General features: G+C 45.3%; 1 protein-coding gene across 1 annotated transcript in view; it reads right to left on the minus strand.

Moving 5' to 3' along the window:
- Positions 1-18843: 18843 nt before the first annotated feature.
- The window catches only part of LONRF3 (LON peptidase N-terminal domain and ring finger 3), a 52046-nt gene continuing 50262 nt past the window's right edge, over positions 18844-20627 (minus strand). The window contains exon 12 of the mRNA XM_081792369.1: positions 18844-19175. Within this exon, the coding sequence (XP_081648495.1) occupies positions 19131-19175 (45 nt within the window). The 3' untranslated portion in view covers positions 18844-19130. The remainder of the gene's footprint in view (positions 19176-20627) is intronic.

Genomic DNA, 20627 nt, shown 5'->3' on the forward strand with positions numbered 1-20627 from the left:
AGAGAATCCCAAGCGGGCTCCACGCCGTCAGCCCAGAGCCAGACTCGGGGCTCAAACTCACCAACTGGGAGATGGTGACCTGAGCCGAAATCAAGAGTCTAGGAAAGCTTTGTGGAGGAAGAAGCCAGGGCGGTAAAATACAATTTAGATCAAAGACTTTTGGGGCGGGGTGGTGAAGAAGAATGTTATGCTTTGATTTATTTTTAGTATAAAGAGAAGCGGGATAAGTAATTTTGAGGGGATCATACACTGCTCCCTTAGGACCTCTGGAACCAACCTGGGATGTGCTAGAAATGTCCCCTTTTAATTGCGATCCCAGCTCTCTTGGGAAATGTTGCCAAGCAGCTCTCTGCACATTTCATCAAATATCAGTTTTCTCACGTTTGGAAAAATCATAGACTCATAGAATCACAAGCATGTAAAGGCCTGCAAGGTGTGTGGTCATATGCTTATTTTTATTTATAACATTTCATATACTTTGTCCCCATGCGGTTCTCTGTGGTTTCATTTTTTTCAATACATTATACGCAGGATTCCATACAGTGTGATTTTTAAAATGCCTTTCTGATGACAGTGTAATTTTATTTTTCGGGGTGTTATTTCCTTTTTTTAACATTTATTTATTATTGAGAGACAGAGAGACACAGAGCATGAGCAGGGGAGGGGCAGAGAGAGAGGGAGACACAGAATCTGAAACAGGCTCCAGGCTCTGAGCTGTTAGCACAGAGCCCGACGTGGGGCTCGAACTCACAGACCAGAGATCATGACCTGAGTCGAAGTTGGACGCTCAACCGACTGAGCCACCCAGGTGCCCCATTTCCTTTTTTGACTGAAGTATAATTGACATGCAATGTCATATTCATTTCAGGTGTACCACCTATTGATTCAATAATTCTGTACCTTAGGGACCCTGGCGGACTCAACTGGTAAGAGAATGTGACTCTTGATCTCGAGGTTGTGAGTTTCAGCCCTACGTTGGGCACGGACATTACTTAAAAATAAAATCTTTAAAAATAAATAAATAAATCTACACATTACCCAGTGCTTACCACAATGAGGGCAGTCACCATCTGTCACCATACAACGTTATGACAATATTATCGACAATATTCCCTATGCTGTACTTTTCATCCCCACGACTTACTCCGTAACTTTGCTTTAGTTATACTAATGGCATATCTTAAGTGAAACAAAAGTGAAAACTTTTCTCTCCAGCTTGGCTGTTGCAATCATTTTTGTAGTTTTTTTTTTTTTAATTTTATTTAATTGTGATAAGAATTCAACACGGGATCTACCTTCTTCACTTGCTAAGTGTAGAATACATTATTGTCAACTATAGGTTGATCTCTACAGTTTATTCACCTTACTTAGAGGAAACCTTATGCCCCATGATTAGCAACTTCTCGATGTCCCCCTGCCCCCTGGCAACCATCATGCCCCTCTTTGTATGGAATTGACTATTTTAGATACCTCATATAAGTGGAATCATGCAGTGTCCGTCTTTGTGGCTGGTTTATTTCACTTAGCATAGTGTCCTGTAGGTTCATCCGTGTTGCTGCCTAATGCAGAATTTTTCTTTCTTTCTTTCTTTCTTTCTTTCTTTCTTTCTTCCTTTCTTTTTTTTGAGGCTGAATAGTGTTCCACTGTATGCTATATGCCACATTTTTTGGTTGTTGATCATTCACCCAGCCTCTGTGTTTTTACTATTAATGTCATTCTTGATCTATGTTTTTATCTTCAGTTTCTTGGGCTATAGTCCTCATGAGAGAGAAAGGGAAGAGTTGTGTGTTTGTCAGTTCCAATATGTATGTCTAAATGGTCCCACAACATTTGAACGGCTTAACATGTCCGCCGACTGTGAAAACCAGCTCCTATTTGGCTATGCAGTTAAGAGTTATTGGCTTTGTAAATGTATTGCTGGAAGGTGCATTAATTCCTACTGTTAGGGTTTTGCTTCTCCTGTAAGTATAGGACACTTATATTACGTTGTAGATGCGGCATGCTTCTCGTTTTCCTTTTCATTTTTTTCCTTTTTATTTATTGTTTTGATGTTTATTCCTTTTTGAGACAGAAAGAGTACAAGCAGGGGAGGGGCAGAGAGAGGGGGAGAGAGAATTTGAAGCAGGCTCTGCCCTGTGAACCCGCAAACCGTGAGATCATGACCTGAGCCAACATCACATGCTTAACTGATCGAGCCACCCAGGTGTACCCACCCCCTGTCGACCATTTTGCTTTTTAAATGATTACAAATATATATGCAAAGAAAAAAGACTAGAAAAGGTAATGATGGCTTCTGGGTAGTGGGGCTGTGGGGAACTTTAATTTTCTTCTTTGTAAGTTCCAATTTTAACTTTCGAGAATGAGTATATATAACTTTGAAAATCAGAAAAACATATCATTAAGGGAAACTCCGTTTAATATACAGGGAAGAGCATATCACATAGTAAGTGTTGATTTATGCTTCCTGAAACTAAAAGATAAAATATTTCGCACATTTTATAGATTTTCCTTTCTTTGGTTGTAAAAGGTAGGGTCAAGTTCTATTTCTCTTTTTATGCATGTATATTCCATATTTGACTTTTTAACTTCATTTAACTTTAATGTCATTTCTTTTCAGTATGATACTCATCATGGGGTGTCATGAGGTGCCTGAGTGGCTCAGTCGGTTGAGCGTCCGACTTCGGCTCAGGTCACGATCTCACGGTTTGTGAGTTCAAGCCCCGCGTCGGGCTCCCTCTGTCTCTCTCACAAAATAAATAAACATTAAAAAAAACAAGATTAGAATGTCAAGTGTTTGAAATACACTTAATGGTAATTATTAAACTGTGACATGGGAAGAACATTCCTGTATAAGACTGGGAAATTCTGTGCCCCAATTTGAGCCGTGAGAATTTTAACATTTTTAAAGCAAGTAACTCTGATTATAGCTATTAAACGTATTTTCTTTTAAAAATATTCTGTAACATTTGGATGCATCATCTTTTCAATTAATAACACAGTGATTTTTTTCCTAAAACTGGTTATAGTATTTCCTGAGTTCCGAATAGATCACAGACCCACAATAACAAATTCAGATTCATGCTCCTGTACCAATTATCTCCGAAACTTCAAATTTAGATTCCTACTTGAACAGAAGCAGCCCATTCACTGTAGCAACAGTTACAGGAAGGTCTGTGTGCCGTGATTTTAGACACTTTTGAAATATGTTCAGTGTTCTTAGTATTATCTTTCTCCCATTAATGAGTTATTAACAGAAAGCCAGTTCTTTTCTTTTTAATTTTTTAATGTTTTTTAAAATTTATTTTTGAGAGAGAGAGAGAGAGAGAGACAGAGCATGAGCAAGGAAGAAGCAGGGAGAGGGGAGAGAGAGAGAATCCCAAGCAGGCTCCGTGCCAAAACAAAAACCAACAAACGATGGGGGCACGATGAAAGGACACAGGAGCCAATCTGAAAGAGTTTCCAGTGAACAAAGCTGGAACAAATAGGCAATGCTAGTATCGGATTATAACCCAAAGTATAAAATAAATATCTATGTGTCCCCACTGACAGAAACAAATGAGCGAATAAATAAATACATGTGAGAGGAGAGAGACAAATCTCCCGTGCAGAAGGGTTCCAAATAATGTATGTCGATCTTCTGCCCTTAGAGAGGTGGCACAAAGCTCCCCACTGTTCAAGTGTGGGCTGGGCATAGTGCTAGAGAGTGTCGTATGAAAAGGGAGGGTGGGGAAGGGTAATGTTACGGTGAAGACAGCTGATAAACACTCCCTCCAGCCAGGTGACCAAAGTCAACGTCAACAGCGATAAGTTACGTTGATAGCGTGTACCCTTGATAGGATGTGATGAGAAGGGCACTTGACCTCTGTGGGTTTCCTCTCCCCACACCCTTTTATAAACTCATGTTAAAAAACTCCAGATGTGGGGCGCCCTGGTGGCTCAGTCGGTTAAACATCCGACTCTTGATTTCGGGTCAGGTCATGATCTCTTGGTTCGTGAGTTCGAGCCCCTAGTCAGGCTCTGTGCTGACAGTGAAGAGCCTGATTGGGATTCTCTCTCTTCCTCTCTCTCTGCCCTTCCCTCTGCCCTCAAAATAAACAAACATTTGAAAAACAAAAACAAAAACAAATCAGATGTAAATCCAATGCAATTCCAACAAAATTTTTCCTTCAAAAGCTAATTGTAAAATTTGTACTAAAAAATAAAAGGCCAAGAGTAGCCAGGATAACACCAACTGATAATAATACTAACGATAAATGCAGGATTTACCACCCCCCATGATACCAAGACTTATTATAAAGCTATGGTTATTTTCAATTTTTTATTGAACACATTTGACGTAACGTTGTGTGGGGAAAAAAAAAAAAAAAAAAACCATCAGGGGCACCTGGGTGGCTCTTGGTTTCGGCTCAGGTCATGATCTACTGGTTTGTGAGTTCAAGCCCCACATCGGGCTCTGTGCTGACAGCACGGAGCCTGCTTGGGATTCTCTCTCTCCCTCTCTCTCTGTCCCTCCACCACTCCCCCCCCCAACACACACACTCAAAATAAATAAACATTAAAAAATAATAATATGCCAATATTGGTTCTCTAATTGTCACACATGCCTCATACGAGTGTGCCATGGTAACAGTGGGAGAAATCTCTGTCCTCTGCAACATTTTCTCAACTCGGAAACTCTTCTAAAATTAAAAGTTTATTTAAATAATGAATTGTTTGTTTAGCACGTGCTTAGTTTTTAGTGTGGTTTAGGCATGGGGGGGAAACACGGTCATGAATGAAATGGACACACACAAAAAAATCCCTGCCTCATGAACCTGACATTCGAGTGGGGGGTGGGGAGACAACGAACAAATCATGTCCCATATTAGCGGACGGTAAGTGATATGGAGACACATAGGCAAAAGAGGTGTGGGTAATGGGGAGCTGAGATGTTTTAGACAGGCGGTCTGCTCTAAGGGAGTCTTCACCGAGGAAAGCATCACTATTAGGACAAGGGCATACCTTTTAGAAGGAAATTTTTTAAGGGCCAAAACATGGTAAATGATACAATCTCTCCTCCCCTCCATTAATCAGAACAGGGAGCCCGTAGGCATTTCAGTGCTTGGTTTCCCTACACTGTGCAAAGTGGGGTGTGTGTCTTCTACCCATTTGGGTTCTCTTTCCCCCAAGTTTGTGTGGGTACCAGGTAAGAGCAAAAGAGAATTGCACGAATACAAAGCAAGTTGCGATTACCTCAAACTATTTTAGGATTCTCTTCACTTTTATTTAATGGTGAGCTTAGGAAAGTAAGTAAATGTGCCTTCAACAGAACTAAAAAGATCGGATAACTCCTGAGCTGGCAAATCTGCTTTCGCACCCCCTTTATTACTTTTTTTTTTTTTTTTAGTGTTTATTTATTTTTGAGAGACAGAGAGAGCATGAGTGGGGGAGGTGCAGAGAGAGACAGAGAGGGGACAGAAGATCCGAAGCAGGCTCCACACTGACAGCTGAGAGCCTGATGCGGGGCTCCGACTCCCGACCCCCGAGATCATGACCCGAGCCGAAGTCAGATGCTCAACCGACCGAGCCACGCAAGCGCCCCTGTCCCCTGTATTTCTAAGGACATCTGTGGCCTTATTTAAATATAGCTTTTGCCCTCAGTTGGCGAAAACATTCTTAGGCATAATCAGATCAAGCCAGTGATAATAAAATGGGCATTTTCTATTTCTGTATGTTATTCACGAAACGCAGAGTAACTCGATTAGATGGCTGGAGATCCGTGTCTTCTAAATTAAGAAGCCGCAGGCTCCAACGTATTAGTTTTCAAATTTTAGAAAAGGGACGACAGAAGGCCTAAAATAAATCAATAAACAAAATCAATCTGTGTAAGAGCACGTGAATACATAATCAAGGAAAAAAATAACCAGCCCCCATATCCTTGATGAGAATAAGACGCTTGAAAAGCGATGTGTTTGGAAATCAAGCAAGCCAATCTGTCAGTTCAGCACGGCCTCAAAGCATGCTGGGGCAGCTGGAAAGGCCCGTGTGCCCGTAGGAGGAGGCGGGCCGAGGAGGTGAGCGCTGGCACTCAGCCGTGTCTCACTGCAGGGTATTGCTACTTCTCTGTGCATTTCTGGGTCTGTTGTACCCTCTCTGTGTATGCCCGCCTTCACGTGTACCCACGAAGACTGTGGGCTCTTAATTCTTTATGACTTTGACATCTTGGTATCCTTTGGCACACAATAGATTCTCTTTCTCCTTCCTTCCTTCCTTCCTTCCTTCCTTCCAACTTTCTTTCCTTTCTCGGTCTCTCTCTCTCTCTGTTTCCAAATTACATACACGTATATATGTTTCATTAAATGGTAGTGAAAGGTAGAAGTCTTAGCATTCTGTGACCTTATGAGTAACGAAAGACTAACAGCTCAGCAGGAATCCTGAGATGGCTATGAAAACTATTGAGCGGGGAGGACAGACTAAGATTAAGAACTAAAATTCGAGGGGCGCCTGGCTGGCTCAGTCAGTTAAGCATCCACCTTCGGCTCAAATGATGATCTCATGGGTTGTGAGTTTGAGCCCCACGTGGGGCTCTGTGCTGACAGGGTGGAGCCTGCTTGGGATTCTCTCTCTCTCTCTCTCTCTCTCTCTCTCTCTCTGCCTCTCCCCTGCTCTCATCTGCACGAGCTCTCTCTCTCAAAATAAATAAACATTTAAAAAAAATGAAAGTTCGAAAGTTTACACTAACTAAAAATTGTAGCGCTTCAAAGATAAAAGGGGCTGGGGGAGAGAGCCAAATCAGAAGAGACTCTTAAAAACTGAGGATAAACTGAGGGTTGATGGGGGCTGGGGGGAGGGGAGGGTGGGTGATGGGCATGGAGGAGGGCACCTGTTGGGATGAGCCCTGGGTGTTGTATGGAAACCAATTTGACAATAAATTTCATATTTAAAAAAAAGAGCTGGGGGAAAAAATCCTACGGGGGGGGGGGGGGGTGGCTCTTAGTTCAAGGTGAATTCCTTTCAACTCTGAATTGTTGGTGCCAGCTGCTGCCTGGCTGTGGCAAAGCAGACATGAGCCATGATCTGAAGGCATTTAAGTTTAATTATGGGCATAAGACACTGACCTATTACTACAAGTTAGAATGTCTGCTCATTGGGGCGTCTGGGTGGCCCAGTTGCTTAAGTGTCGGACTTCAGTTCAGGTCATGATCTTACGGCTCATGGGTTCGAGCCTCGGAGCCTGGAGCCTGCTTCGGATTCCGTGTCTCACTCTCTCTGCCCCTTTCCCACTCACGCTCTGTCTCTTTCTCTCAGAAATAAATAAATGTTGAAAAAAAATTTTTTTAAAAAGAATGTCCATTGAGAAGCGAATGGAAATGAATTTCAGGAGCTGGGTGAGATTTCCATAGAGAAATGGGAGGGAGTCAGCTGAGATTGAACGAACGCACAGAAGGAGGAAAGTGCAGGTGATAATCGGGGTTTACTAAGATGTGGCTGGAGGCTGGGATATGTGTAGAACAGTGGTGAGAAGCAGGGCAGGTGGGAGGAGCCACGGGAGGCCTTTTAGAAAACATATTTATTTATGTATAATTCGCATGCCACACAATTCACCTGCTGCAAGTGTGCCATCGAGTGTTTTTATATCTACTGACTTGTGCATCCGTCAACACTTTCTCAGTTCTATAAGTTCTTTATGTATTCTGGCCACAAGTACCTTACCGGAAATACGATTTCCAAATATTTTCTCCCATTCTGTGGGTTGCTTTTCACCTTCTTTAAGATATCCTTTGAAGCACGAAATATTTTAATTATGGTGACATCCAATTGATCTATTTTTTCTTTGGTTGCCTGTGTATTTGGTGTCATACCTAATAAACCATTGCCTAACCAAGGTCACAAAGATTTATGCCTCTATATTTTTCTGACAGTTTTATAGTTTTAGCTATGACATTTAGATCTTGGATCCATTTTAAGCTAATGTTTATATATGGCGTGAGGTAAAGACTCAACTTCATTCTTTTTTTTTTTATTTTTAATGTGAAATTTATTGTCAAGTCCGTTTCCATGCAACATCCAGTGCTCGTCCCAACAGGTGCCCTCCTCAATACCCATCACCCACCCTCCCCTCCCTCCCACCCCCCATCAACCCTCAGTTTATCTTCAGTTTTTAAGAGTCTCTTATGTTTTGGCTCCCTCCCTCTCTTTTTTTTTCCCTTCCCCTCCCCCATGATCTTCTGTTAAGTTTCTCAGGATCCACATAAGAGTGAAAACATAGGGTATCTGTCTTTCTCTGTATGACTTATTTCACTTAGCATCACACTCTCCAGTTCCATCCACGTTGCTACAAAGGGCCAGATTTCATTCTTTCTCATTGCCAAGTAGTATTCCATTGTGTATATAAACCACAATTTCTTTATCCATTCATCAGTTGATGGACATTTAGGCTCTTTCCATAATTTGGCTACTGTTGAAAGTGTTGCTATAAACATTGGGGTACAAGTGCCCCTATGCATCAGCACTCCTGTATCCCTTGGGTAAATTCCTAGCAGTGCTATTGCTGAGTCATAGGGTAGATCTATTTTTAATGTTTTGAGGAACCTCCACACTGTTTTCCAGAGTGGCCGCACCAATTTGCATTCCCACCAACAGTGCAAGAGGGTTCCCGTTTCTCCACATCCTCTCCAGCATCTATAGTCTCCTGATTTGTTCATTTTAGCCACTCTGACTGGCGTGAGGTGGTATCTCAGTGTGGTTTTGATTTGTATTCTTTTACATGTGGATATCCAGTTGTCCCAGCATCATTTGTTGAAGAGCATATTCTTGAATTATCTTGGTACCCTTGTCAACAATCAACTAACCATAGATGTATGAATTCATTTCTGGACTCCAATATAATAGAATTGTCTACATTTTGTCTATATTTATGTTAGTATCACACTGTATAGATTACTGTAGCTTAGTAGTGAGCTTTGCAATTGGGAAGTGAGCATCTTCTGAATTGTTCTTCTTTTTCAAGATTGAGCTATCTAGGGTCCCTTGCCATTTCCATATGAATTTTAGAATCAGATTGTCTATTTCTGTCCAAAAAAATACAGCCAGGATTTTGATAGAGATTGTCTTGAATCTGTAGATCAGTTTGGGAAGGATGCCACTGAACAATATGACGTCTCCCAATCCGTGAACATAGGGTATCTTTCCATTTATTTAGGGTTTCTTTAGTTTCTTTCAGACATGTTTTGTAGTTCTCACTGTACAAGTCATATACCCCCTTGGTTAAAGGCACTCCTGAGTATTATATTATTTTTAATATAATTGTACATAGAATTATTTTCTTAATTTCATTTTTGGAACGCCCATTGCTAGTATAGAGAAATACAACTGATTTTTGCATGTTAATCTTAATTCTGCTGTGGAACGCTTTTGACTAGGTGCCTGACTTCTTACTATGTAACTCAGAAAGCATCGTATCAGACCTTAGTCTACATAATCTCTAGGTTTCCTTCCACGTCCTGTGCTTCTACAGATAACGAGTTCTTGAAATCGGAACAGTCGAAGTGACGAGGAAGAAGTGTTTGTGAGAGAACTTTGGTTTTATTGTTTAAGAGATTTTCTGCACGTATCTCCTTTTTTCCACCCTCAGCACCGCTGCCTCAATCTCAGCCCTTATGATCTTTCCTTTGCAGTTGGAGTAACAGTGATTTTCTTTTTTTTTTTCCAATATATGAAATTTATTGTCAAATTGGTTTCCATACAACACCCAGTGCTCATCCCAAAAGGTGCCCTCCTCAATACCCATCACCCGCCCTCCCCTCCCTCCCACCCCCCATCAACCTTCAGTTCGTTCTCAGTTTTTAAGAGTCTCTTATGCTTTGGCTCCCTCCCACTCTAACCTTTTTTTTTCCCTTCCCCTCCCCCATGGGTTTCTGTTAAGTTTCTCAGGATCCACATAAGAGTGAAACCATATGGTATCTGTCTTTCTCTGTATGGCTTATTTCACTTAGCATCACACTCTCCAGTTCCATCCACGTTGCTACAAAAGGCCATATTTCATTCTTTCTCATTGCCACGTAGTATTCCATTGTGTATATAAACCACAATTTCTTTATCCATTCATCAGTTGATGGACATTTAGGCTCTTTCCATAATTTGGCTATTGTTGAGAGTGCTGCTATAAACATTGGGGTACACGTGCCCCTATGCATCAGCACTCCTGTATCCCTTGGGTAAATTCCTAGCAGTGCTATTGCTGGGTCCTAGGGTAGGTCTATTTTTAATTTTCTGAGGAACCTCCACACTGCTTTCCAGAGTGACTGCACCATTTTGCCTTCCCACCAACAGTGCAAGAGGGTTCCTGTTTCTCCACATCCTCTCCAGCATCTATAGTCTCCTGATTTGTTCATTTTGGCCACTCTGACTGTCGTGAGGTGATATCTGAGTGTGGTTTTGATTTGTATTTCCCTGATGAGGAGCGACGTTGAACATCTTTTCATGTGCCTGTTGGCCATCCGCATGTCTTCATCAGTGATTTTCTAACAATGATTTTCTAACGTTTCCAATCCTACTATCATCTCCCGCCCACTCAATACTCACACCAACACTAGAGTGATCTTTTTTTAAAAAAGTTTATTATTTATTTTGAGAGAAGGAGGCCAGCAGGGAGGGCACAGAGAGAGGGAGAGAGAGAGAGAGAGAGAGAGAGAATCCCAAGCAGGCTCTACACTGTCGGCATGGAGCCCAATGCGGGGCTCGAACTCACGAACCGTGACATCATGACCCGAGCTGAAATCGAGAGTTGGACGCTCAACTGACTGAACCACCCAGGCGCCCCTAGAGTGATCGTTTATAAATCTGATGTATCACCAAATCTAGTAACCACTCTCCATCATTTACCTTCTAGCAACATTCAACATGCTTGACCGTACTTTCCTTCATGAAACCCTCTCCTCACTTTACTCTGGAAAAGCACTCTCCTGATATTCTTTCTACTTCACCAACCCTTTCTTCTAAGTTTCTTTTGCAGGATCCCATTACTCTGCTCACTTTCTAAGTGTTGGAGTGCCCAGGGACTCTTGTTCTCCACAAATTCTCTCTAGCAATCTCCTCCAGCTGCTGCTGATGATTCTCAAAATTTTACCTCCAGAACTGACTTTTTTCCACGAACTCCAGACTTGTATATCTAGGTCTCCACTTGTATGGCATATCCCAAACCTAATATGTCCCAAACGGTAATTCTGATTCTCTTGCAGCTCCAATTCCCTTTTTAGTGCCAAGCTGCTCAAGCTAAAAGCCTAACAGTCATCCTTGTTCCCTTCCGTTGTTTTACCCCCACCTGCAATATCTTTGCAAGTGCTATTTTCTCTACCTTCAAAACATACCCCAAATCCATCCGCTTACCTCCATCTCAATGACTACCGCGTTAGGCCAAGCCACCATCATTTTCTTTTCCTTTCCTTTTTTGTTTTTTAGAACTTAAAATGCTTTTATTGTTTTTTATATTAAATATAATTTATCGTCAGATCGGTTTCCATACAACACCCAGTGCTCATCCCAACAGGTGCCCTCCTCCAGGCCCATCGCCCCCTTTCCCCTCTCCTCCACCCCCCATCCACCCTCAGTCTGTGCTCAGTATTTAAGTCTCTTATGGTTTGCCTGCCTCCCTCTCTGTAACTTTTTCCTTCCCCTTCCCCTCCCCCGTGGTCTTCTGTTAAGTTTCTCAGGATCCACATACGAGATATATATCTATACCTACATTGAGAGAGAACGAGAGAGATGATAGATTTCTTCCAACCAATTGGCTCACATGATCATGGAGGCTGACGAGACGCAAATCGGCAGGGTGAGTTGGCAAGGTGAAACCCTAGGAGAGCCAGTGGTATGTTTCCAGTCCGAAGGCAGGAGAAAACTGATGTCCTAGCTCACAGATAGGCAGGAAGAAGTCTTTCTTACTTAGGGGAAGGTCAACGTTTTCGGTCTATTCAGCCTTCAATCGGATAAGGCCCACCCACGTTAGGGAGGGCGATCTGCTTTACTCTATCCACTGATTCAAAATTTTTTAAATACTTATTTAGTTTTGAAAGAGAGAAAGAGACAGAGTGTGAGCAAAGGAGAGGCAGAGAGAGAGAGAGGGAGAGAAAGAATCTCAAGCAGGCTCCAGGCTCCGAGCTGTCAGCACAGAGCCCGACGCGGGGCTCGAACTCACAGACTGTGAGATCATGACTTGAGCCGAAGTCGGACGTTTAGCCTAGTGAGCCACCCAGGCGCCCCCTGTCCACTGTTGCAAATGTTAATCTCATCCAGAAACACCCCCACAGACACCCCGAGAATAATGTTTGATCAAATATCTGGGCACCCTGTGGTCCAGTCAAGTCGCCACATAAAGTTAACCATCACAAATGATAACTTGCATTTGTAAAATTTGTCATTTTTCAAGGAACATTCTCAAATTTCCCCACATTGCCTTGATAGCCACTCTGCATGTTGGAAAAGGAGGTCTTGAATCTAGGGAGAACTGAGCCTCCGAAAGGATTGCTGAGACTAGAGTCTAACTCTATAGACTACCAACTCCATCTGTTAGCTCAAACTCCACTTTGAAAGAACAGTGGAATGTCTACACGGTCTCACGGAAATAACAGGGACTGAAGCGATCCAAATGGGTACCAAAGAAGGTATTCCCTAAATGACCAGACAGGTCCTTATAACCTGTACATTCTAGCATTGTCTCTCTCGTGGCTTTCGCCCGAATGTGGGATTAAATGAGTTGCTTCAAAGTGTTGCCTTATGATTTACCTGGGTGACATAGAGGGCACCCAGTGCTTAACTGCAGAGGAGGAAGAGAGTGGGAGGTGTGTGTGAAGGAATTTGGGGGGGGTTGGAATAGGAAATAAAACAGAGGCTAGATCCATTACCTCAAGTGGCTTTCATTCAAGCGGCTTTACTGAAATTCAGTGGGAGGAGATTTATGAATAACTGGGAAGAACGAATGGAATACAAAGACGTGGCCTTTCCAAACGGTCCAGGATACCCTGTCTATTCAGTCAATGTGGTTTTTTTTTTAAATGTTCATTTATTTGTTCATTTTGAGAGACAGCATGAGTGGGGGAGGGGCAGAGAGAGAGAGAGAGAGAGAGAGAGAATCCCAAGCGGGCTCTTCACTGTCGGCGCAGAGCCTGACGTGGGGCTCGAACTCATGATCTGTGAGATCACGAACTGAACCGAAATGAAGAGTCAGATGCTTAACCAACTGAGCCACCCAGGCGCCCTAATTCAGTCAACGTTTTAATTCTTTAATCTCTACCTTTCCGCTCTTAATTCCAACCTGTGCGTACCTGCTATGGCTCATCATGTTACCATTCCTAAACACGGTGTAGCGGTGAGTGTCGATGAGAGCATTCAGAAGGGGGAAGAACCTCCCAGAAAAAGACTTGTATGGTTTTTTTGTTTAATTTTTAAATGTTTTTATTTATTTTTGAGACAGAGACAGACAGAGCATGAGCAGGGGAGGGGCAGAGAGGGAGGGAGACACAGAATCCGAACCAGGCTCCAGGCTCTGAGTCTCTTATCTCTTCATCTATAAAATGGGGGAGGGGCGCCTGGGTAGCTCAGTGGGTTGAGCGACTGACATTTTCCGCTCAGGTCATGATCCCAAGGTTTGTGGAATCGAGCCCCGTGTCAGGCATGAAGCCTGCCTAAGATTCTCTCTCCCTCAGGATGCCTGGGTGGCTTAGGTCATGTTGTAATGGTTCAAGATTGAGCCCCCATCAGGCTCTGCGCTGACAGCACGGAGCCTGCTTCAGATTCTCTGTTCCCCTCTCTCTCTCTGCCGTTCCCCCTTCTCTCTCCCTCCCTCTGTCCCTCTCCCCTGCTTGTGCGAGTGGGCTCTCTCTCTCTAAAAAAATTAAAAAAAAATAGGGGCGCCTGGGTGGCTCAGTCAGTTAAACGTCTGACTTCAGCTCAGGTCATGATCTCACGGTCCGTGGGTTCGAGCCCCGCGTCGGGCTCTGTGCTGACAGCTCGGAGCCTGGAGCTGCTTCGGATTCCGTGTCTCCCTCTCTCTCTGCCCCTCCCCAGCTCACACTCTGTCTCTGTCTCTCTCTCTCTCTCAAAAGTAATTAAACATTTTTAAAAAAAAAATTTTTTTTAAATGAATAATAGCAAAATGGGGGAACTATAAGTCCCCACCTCTTAGCATTATGTGGTGGACAAAATATGATAATGCCCTTTAGTGCTGAGCACACGTCCTGGCACATGGGGAGTGGTCCGTAATATTAGCTGTTATTGTTTAAGGTCAAACAAATGCCATTGCAGAGGAAAGCAGCAGACTTCCAGTTATAAAATAAATCAGTCACGGGGATGAAACATATAGCACAGGGAGCAGAGTCAATAACACTGCAATAATTTTGGATGGGGACGGCTCGCCGCGGCAAGCGCTGAGTAACGTATAGGAGTGTCGAATCACTAGGTTGTACACCTGAAACGAATGTGACGTTGTGTGCTAATTATATACTACATTTTAAGAACACGTCCGTGAGGTTATCAGAGGAAACCTGTACAGGCTCCCGAGCAGCCCTTTCCAGCCCTTGGCTGTCGTCTGCTATGAGAGGTGGCGGCCCGCAGGGCTCCTGCAATAACCCTTCGGAGAAGGTTAGCACCTGCGCACCAGTGGTCATTTGGTCATTTGCCTGCCGCACGAGGCCACTGAGCCCACGCCTTATCCACATTTATGCGCCGCTCCTCTTTGCATTTGGAACACAAGGGGGTGCTTCAGAGGCGCCCACACAATAGTCCTTTGATGACTGATTCTGGGGCAATTAAAACATCCGCACTGATCTTGCCTTTGGCTGTGTGTGTGTGTGTGTGTGTGTGAACCAATACGGAAGCTTTGTTCCTGGGGGGCGGGGGGGTGGGGGGAAGCTGCCTTTGGAGGCTGGAAGCCTGTCAATTTCTTATGACTGCAATCTGGGATTGAAAGGCTATGGGACAAATTGGTCATCTTGCTTTGGGGGGGGGGGTATTAAAAGCACAACCAGCCCCGATATTGGCTTTCTGAACCTGCTGTAGGAAAGACTTAGCAACACTTCATGGAAACTCACTTGCAGACTTTTCTTTCTCTGGAGGAAAAAATGAATGAAGGAAAGCAAGAAAGAAAGAAAGGGAGAGAGGGAGAAAGAGAGAGAGAGAATGGGAGAAAGAAAGGAAGGAGGAAAGAAGGAAGGAAGGAAGAAGTTCAGTAAGAAATATCTTGATTCCTGTGCTATTTCCAGAGAAAGAAACTAGCAAAATAGCCTTCAACTTGAGGACTGGCCAGTTTCACAAGTTGAGTGTGTCAGAGAGAGAGAGAGAGAGAGAGAGAGAGACAGCCGAGCAGGGGGAGGGGCAAAGAGAGAGAGGGAGACCCAGAACCTGAAACAGGCTCCAGGCTCCGAGCTGTCAACACAGAGCCTGACACGGGGCTCGAACTCACGAACTGCGAGATCATGACCTGAGCTGAAGTCGGACGCTTAACTGACTGAGCCACCCAGATGCCCTTCAACACCATTTTTTCTAAATGGATTGGACAAACCATTCCATTAGCATAAGTGTGGAGAACCCTGGGATACGCTGGGATATCTCTGCCCTTATCAGAGGTCTCACAAGCAGAAGGTAGGTAAAGCCTAGGCCACTCCTTCCCATGCACAGGGGAGGGACGGAGAGAAGCCCATTTTCATGCATAGCTTTGTGGGATATGTGCCCTTTGATGTGATCTACACATGCTTAGGGTTGGTCCGTAGCTTTTAAAAAAAAAATTATTTATTTTAAGAAATCTCTATACCCAACGTGGGGCTCGAACTCACGACCCTGAGATCAAGAGCTGCATGCTCTTCCTACTGAGCCAGCCAGGTGCCCTGGTCCTTAGTTTTTAAGGTGCAGAAACCAGATCGGGTCTCTGCCTCCTCTTCCAGGGTGATGAGATTCTGAAGAAATAATTCTCACTAACCAAGCTCATCACCGACGGGTTTCCAAAAAGATTTCCAAAATAATTTGGGGGAATGACTTAATAGTGACTCCCAATCTCTGGGTACTTACTAGGCGACCGGGACTCTGAACAAATGCTTCACAGGACCGATTTCATTTAAACTTCACAATAATCCTGTGATATAGCATGAGGCACTGTCTTATCCCCTCATTGTGGGTAAGGAAATTAAGCCGCAGACGGAGGAAGTAATCTAACGATGGCAAATGACAGATCTGTGTGACTCCAAACCCGTTCTAGAAATTCATGTCATAAGAGGAATAGAAGACGCAGCCCCTTCCTCAAGTGACTAGGAGGAATGTGGGAGGAGATAAGGAAGAAGGTTTATAAGTGGAAAACACAGCCTCTCTCCTACTGCCTATGACTCAGCTGCAGCTGTGACTCACAGAAGACTGAAGGTCACTGAGCAAGCTGGAAATGACCCTGGACTTCAGTATTAGAGCCAACGCCTGAGTGCGGTAGCTCTGTTAGCCGCGACTGATGCCTCTCACTGGCACTCCTACAAAGTTAACCATTTCTCAGTCTTCACCCCTACCTTCGCTCGGACAAATGTGATCACGGACAACACAGGAGGTGCCCGAGCGAGCGTGTTGTGTGCGGGGTGGGGAGGGCAGAGGCGGGTTCTGAGACGCAAGGGCAAGTTGGCAAAGACACAACTTCCCAGGGTCCGGGAAGTGGTCTCGGCATCGGCGTGGTTGGCGAGACTGGGGACTCCGGCCCCTTTGATGGGGCTGATGTTGATCAGGTGACAGACTTCCCTCCCACAGGATGCTGAGGAAATAGAGTGTGTGTGTGTGCGTGTGTGTGTGCGCGCGTGCGCGTCTCCTTCATTGTATAACCCAGGCTGGAAACAACTGTCTCTAAGTCCAATCCTGTTCTTATCAGCAGGAGCAAAATCAAATAGCTGCCTTATATAATGCTCTGCAATTGCCCACACTAAGCCAAAGTGGGTTGATTCATCTATTTACATCTGGTTTGCTGAGGTGTCGCCACGATAAAAGAAACTAATGGTGGGTATTCATTTCTAGAAGTCTCTGTATTAATCATCGAGGTTTTTTTTCCCCCCAAATGTCTATTTCTTTATTAATTTTTTTTTAACTTTATTTATCTTAAGAGGGAGAGAGCACAAGCTGGAGAGGGGCAGAGAGAAGGAGAGACAGAATCCTAGGCAGGCTCCCTGCCATCAGCACAGAGCCTGATGGGGGGCTCAAACCCACCAACCGTGAGATCACGATCTGAGCCGAGATCAAGAGTCGGATGATTAACCGACTGCGTCACCCAGGTGCTCCTTTAACTTTTTTTGAAGTTTATTTTTGAGAGAGAGCACGCGCGAGAACACGGGGGAGGAGCAGAGAGTGAGGGAGACACAGAATCCGAAGCAGGTTCCAGGCTCCGAGCTGTCCGCACAGAGCCGGACGCGGGGCTCGAACCCATCAACCGCGAGATCGTGACCTGAGCCGAAGTTGGACGCTTCACCGACTGAGCCACCCAGGCGCCACAGTCATCGGTTTTCTACCTGACACTTGTAGGCCTAATGGGACCTTATGGCTGTTGTCACAGGTCGTGGAATGGGGGAGAATGAGGGCAGCAAGGGATGCGTCACTGGACAGATTAGCCCTTTTAACCTTGCTCAACCCTCAGGTCCCCTAGGTTTGGTTTTGGTTTGTGGGTTTTTTGTGTGCCTACCAGCTCCTACATCCTGGCCTTCCAGTGCTTTCTTGCCCACACGTGTCCTCATCTGCCTCCCTCACCTCGAAAACAAAGAGGCCCGCCCGACTCTTACCCGGGTAGCAGATCGTCAGGGAAAATCACCGAGTCCAACCAAGTAGCACCAGGCTTTCCAGACTCAAGCCTTAGCCCTTCTGCTTGCTCGGGATTTATTCTTCTGTTCTTTAGGGCACCCCTCCCGCCGCCCCCCATCCCGAAGACACACACACAGCACAAGATAATCCCAGTCCCCGCAGCCTTCCCCCAGTCGCAGGCCCTCCCAGCAGCAGGACGGGACGCACAGAGCCTCAGGCATTTGTAAATGCCTCCTCGCCTCCTCATTGGTGAGCGGCCTTAGCCTCCACTTATTCCAGTTAGAGAACCACTGGTCAGCCAATTCCCATAAGGCTCTTCTCTGACCTACTTGTACCTCGTAATGTAACGATTCCATAGGTTACAAGAGGTATGGCGGCCAGGGTGCTATAGAAACCTTTGCTTTACTGACCTTCCCCCCGCCCCCCCCCCAGTAAAAAGTGTTTTGTTTTGGTTTTTTTTTTAAGTTAAATTATTCCATGAGGGATTGGGTAAACTCTAAGGAGCCTGTGCTCTCTAGCACTGGGGAATGCTCCAAAGTCTTCTATCCCAGACGCATTCGATTTGTCTCCCAGGTTTTTTGCGCTGTTTTGTATTTTTTACAGTTCTTCGGCCCCATACTCCCACTGAGTTCCCCAACAGGAGAAATAATCCAGGAATGACCCCTTCGCTGTACCTGCTGTTGCCCAAGGACTCACTTTCTTGTCGTGCCTGGACACTCCGCAGGCTGGAACGAGGCGAGGAAGGCCGAGGAACCGATCAGAAGTGGCAAAGGAAGGTTGCAGGTAGCAGACGTGGGACAAGCCTGAGGTCACGTGAAAAACCTCGCAGTTAAGGACTAGGCTCTCGGCCCAAGGGTTGAGGCCACAAAAGCTGCCCCTGTGTCTCAGCTTCCAAGTAATAGAGAATCAAAATTTACACAGAAATGATGTCATATTATGATTATCCACCAGTCCTCGAAGCTGAGTACAGGAAGGGCTGGATGGCGGGGGGGGGGGGGGGGGGGGGGGGGGCGCATCCTGGGGCGGCTTTCGTTCCCAAGGGAAGCCAGACTGAGCCGGGCTCACAGCTCCCATCCTCCCAAGGGCCCCACTTAGGGCTGAACAGCGTCTGTGGAGCTTAGCGGCCTAGTCAAAGCATGAGTGGGCCCAAGGCTGAGGAATAAAAAAGAAGGACCCGAAAGAGGAGGACAAGGGGAAGGAGGGAAGGCAAAAGGAAAAAACATCTCACTCAGGACGGGTGTTCCCCTTGGTAGCACCTTCCACGGCCGGAGCACTGCTCAAATTGCCTGAGTCCTGAGATCCTTGAGGCCACCGCCCTTCCAACTTTGACTGTCCCTGACACTTCGTCATCGTATTTGTAGTCGAGTTACTCTCGGGATACGGATGTAGGCCTGAAATCATAGTGGTTTCCGGTCTCGATTAGAAGCCCCGGAAACCATCTCTAACCGATTAAGGGAGAAAATGTATTTATTTAAAGGTTCTAAGTAGCTCCCAGGGTCCCTGGGGGACCTAGGGAGCCAAGCCCAGGCCAGCGCCAGGTAGAATGACGACCAGCACGTGACAGAACTAGCCCGCTTGGGACAGCTGTCGCCGCTGGGCACCCAACATGACCACCTGCCCCCTAGACACCCTCATCACTGAACTGGAAACTCCACCTTGATGCCCGCCATTGCTGCAGCTAGCCAGGCCTTGCCTCCCACCAATATTCGTCCGTGGAGACTTCTCCAAGTCCCCCAAGAAGGCGGTTTGGAGTCTGGGAAGTAAAAGAGAGGGACCGAGTATACTTGCCAAGGTTGCCATGACAAAATAACACAGTCCTGAAGGCTGGAAGTCCAAGATCAAGGTCAGATTTCTCCTGCCTCTCTCCTTGGCTTGCAGACGGTTGCCTTCTCACTGCGACCTCACGTGGCCCTTCCTCTTACAAGGACACCGGTCAGATGGGATGGGTGCCACCTCTGACAGCCTCATTTTACTTTAATCACCTCTTTAGACGCCATATCTCCAAATACAGTCGCATCCGGAGGTACTGGGGGTGAGGCTTTGCACATACGAATTTTGCAGGGGACACAGTTCAGCCCACAACAGGAACAAATGTTTATTTCCCCAGGTCTGCTACCCTGCCTTGGGCACTATCGGCTTGACGTGGCGCTCGACTCTTCTCTACCAGTTCTCTACCGAGGTCCCAGCAAGCTTTGCGGTGGCACGTCCCCAAATTAAGACACCCGGAGTCCGTAAACCTCCTGATCATATGGTCTTCTAGATGAGCTATTAGATTCCAAATGGGCACATCTAATGGCACCTTGTTCCTGCACAAGTATCAACTCGTGCCCCAAGGACCAGATGGGCGAAGATATTTGGGAACGTTCGACTATCGTGTTCCTCAAGACAAGCTCTGGAGAAAATAATTCAGAATGTGGTCCCCACCACCCTTGAAAACGAGCCCAGTGTATATGCTCCACTGTTGATCTAAAAAGGCTGGGTACAGATGTCATGTTTTCATGATCAGAAATACGCTATTTCCTTCTCGCAATGTACTTTTAGGTCGACGAGGAATATTAACCCAAGAGTTACCTAGCTCTCATTTTGCCAGTGTCCGTAGTCCTGTTATGTAACTTGATAGCCCTTCATTTCCCCCCGATGCATGGCTGTCGGAAGACCTGACCTAGCTAAAACTCTGTTTGAAAAGAATCAAATGAGGCTATTTTGTTTACGAGCCCCCACATACACACCCCCGGGCTCAATCTGATGACCTCCTTTCCTTTAGCCAAGTAGACGGAACGTTCTATTCTTTAGCTCCACGGCTTTGGGGGTGGGAGAGGTCAGGAGACATGCTCCCAGCAGCG

This window comes from Panthera onca, chromosome X (genome assembly GCF_046562875.1).
Source record: "Panthera onca isolate mPanOnc1 chromosome X, mPanOnc1 haplotype 2, whole genome shotgun sequence".
NCBI classification, from domain to species: domain Eukaryota; kingdom Metazoa; phylum Chordata; class Mammalia; order Carnivora; family Felidae; genus Panthera; species Panthera onca.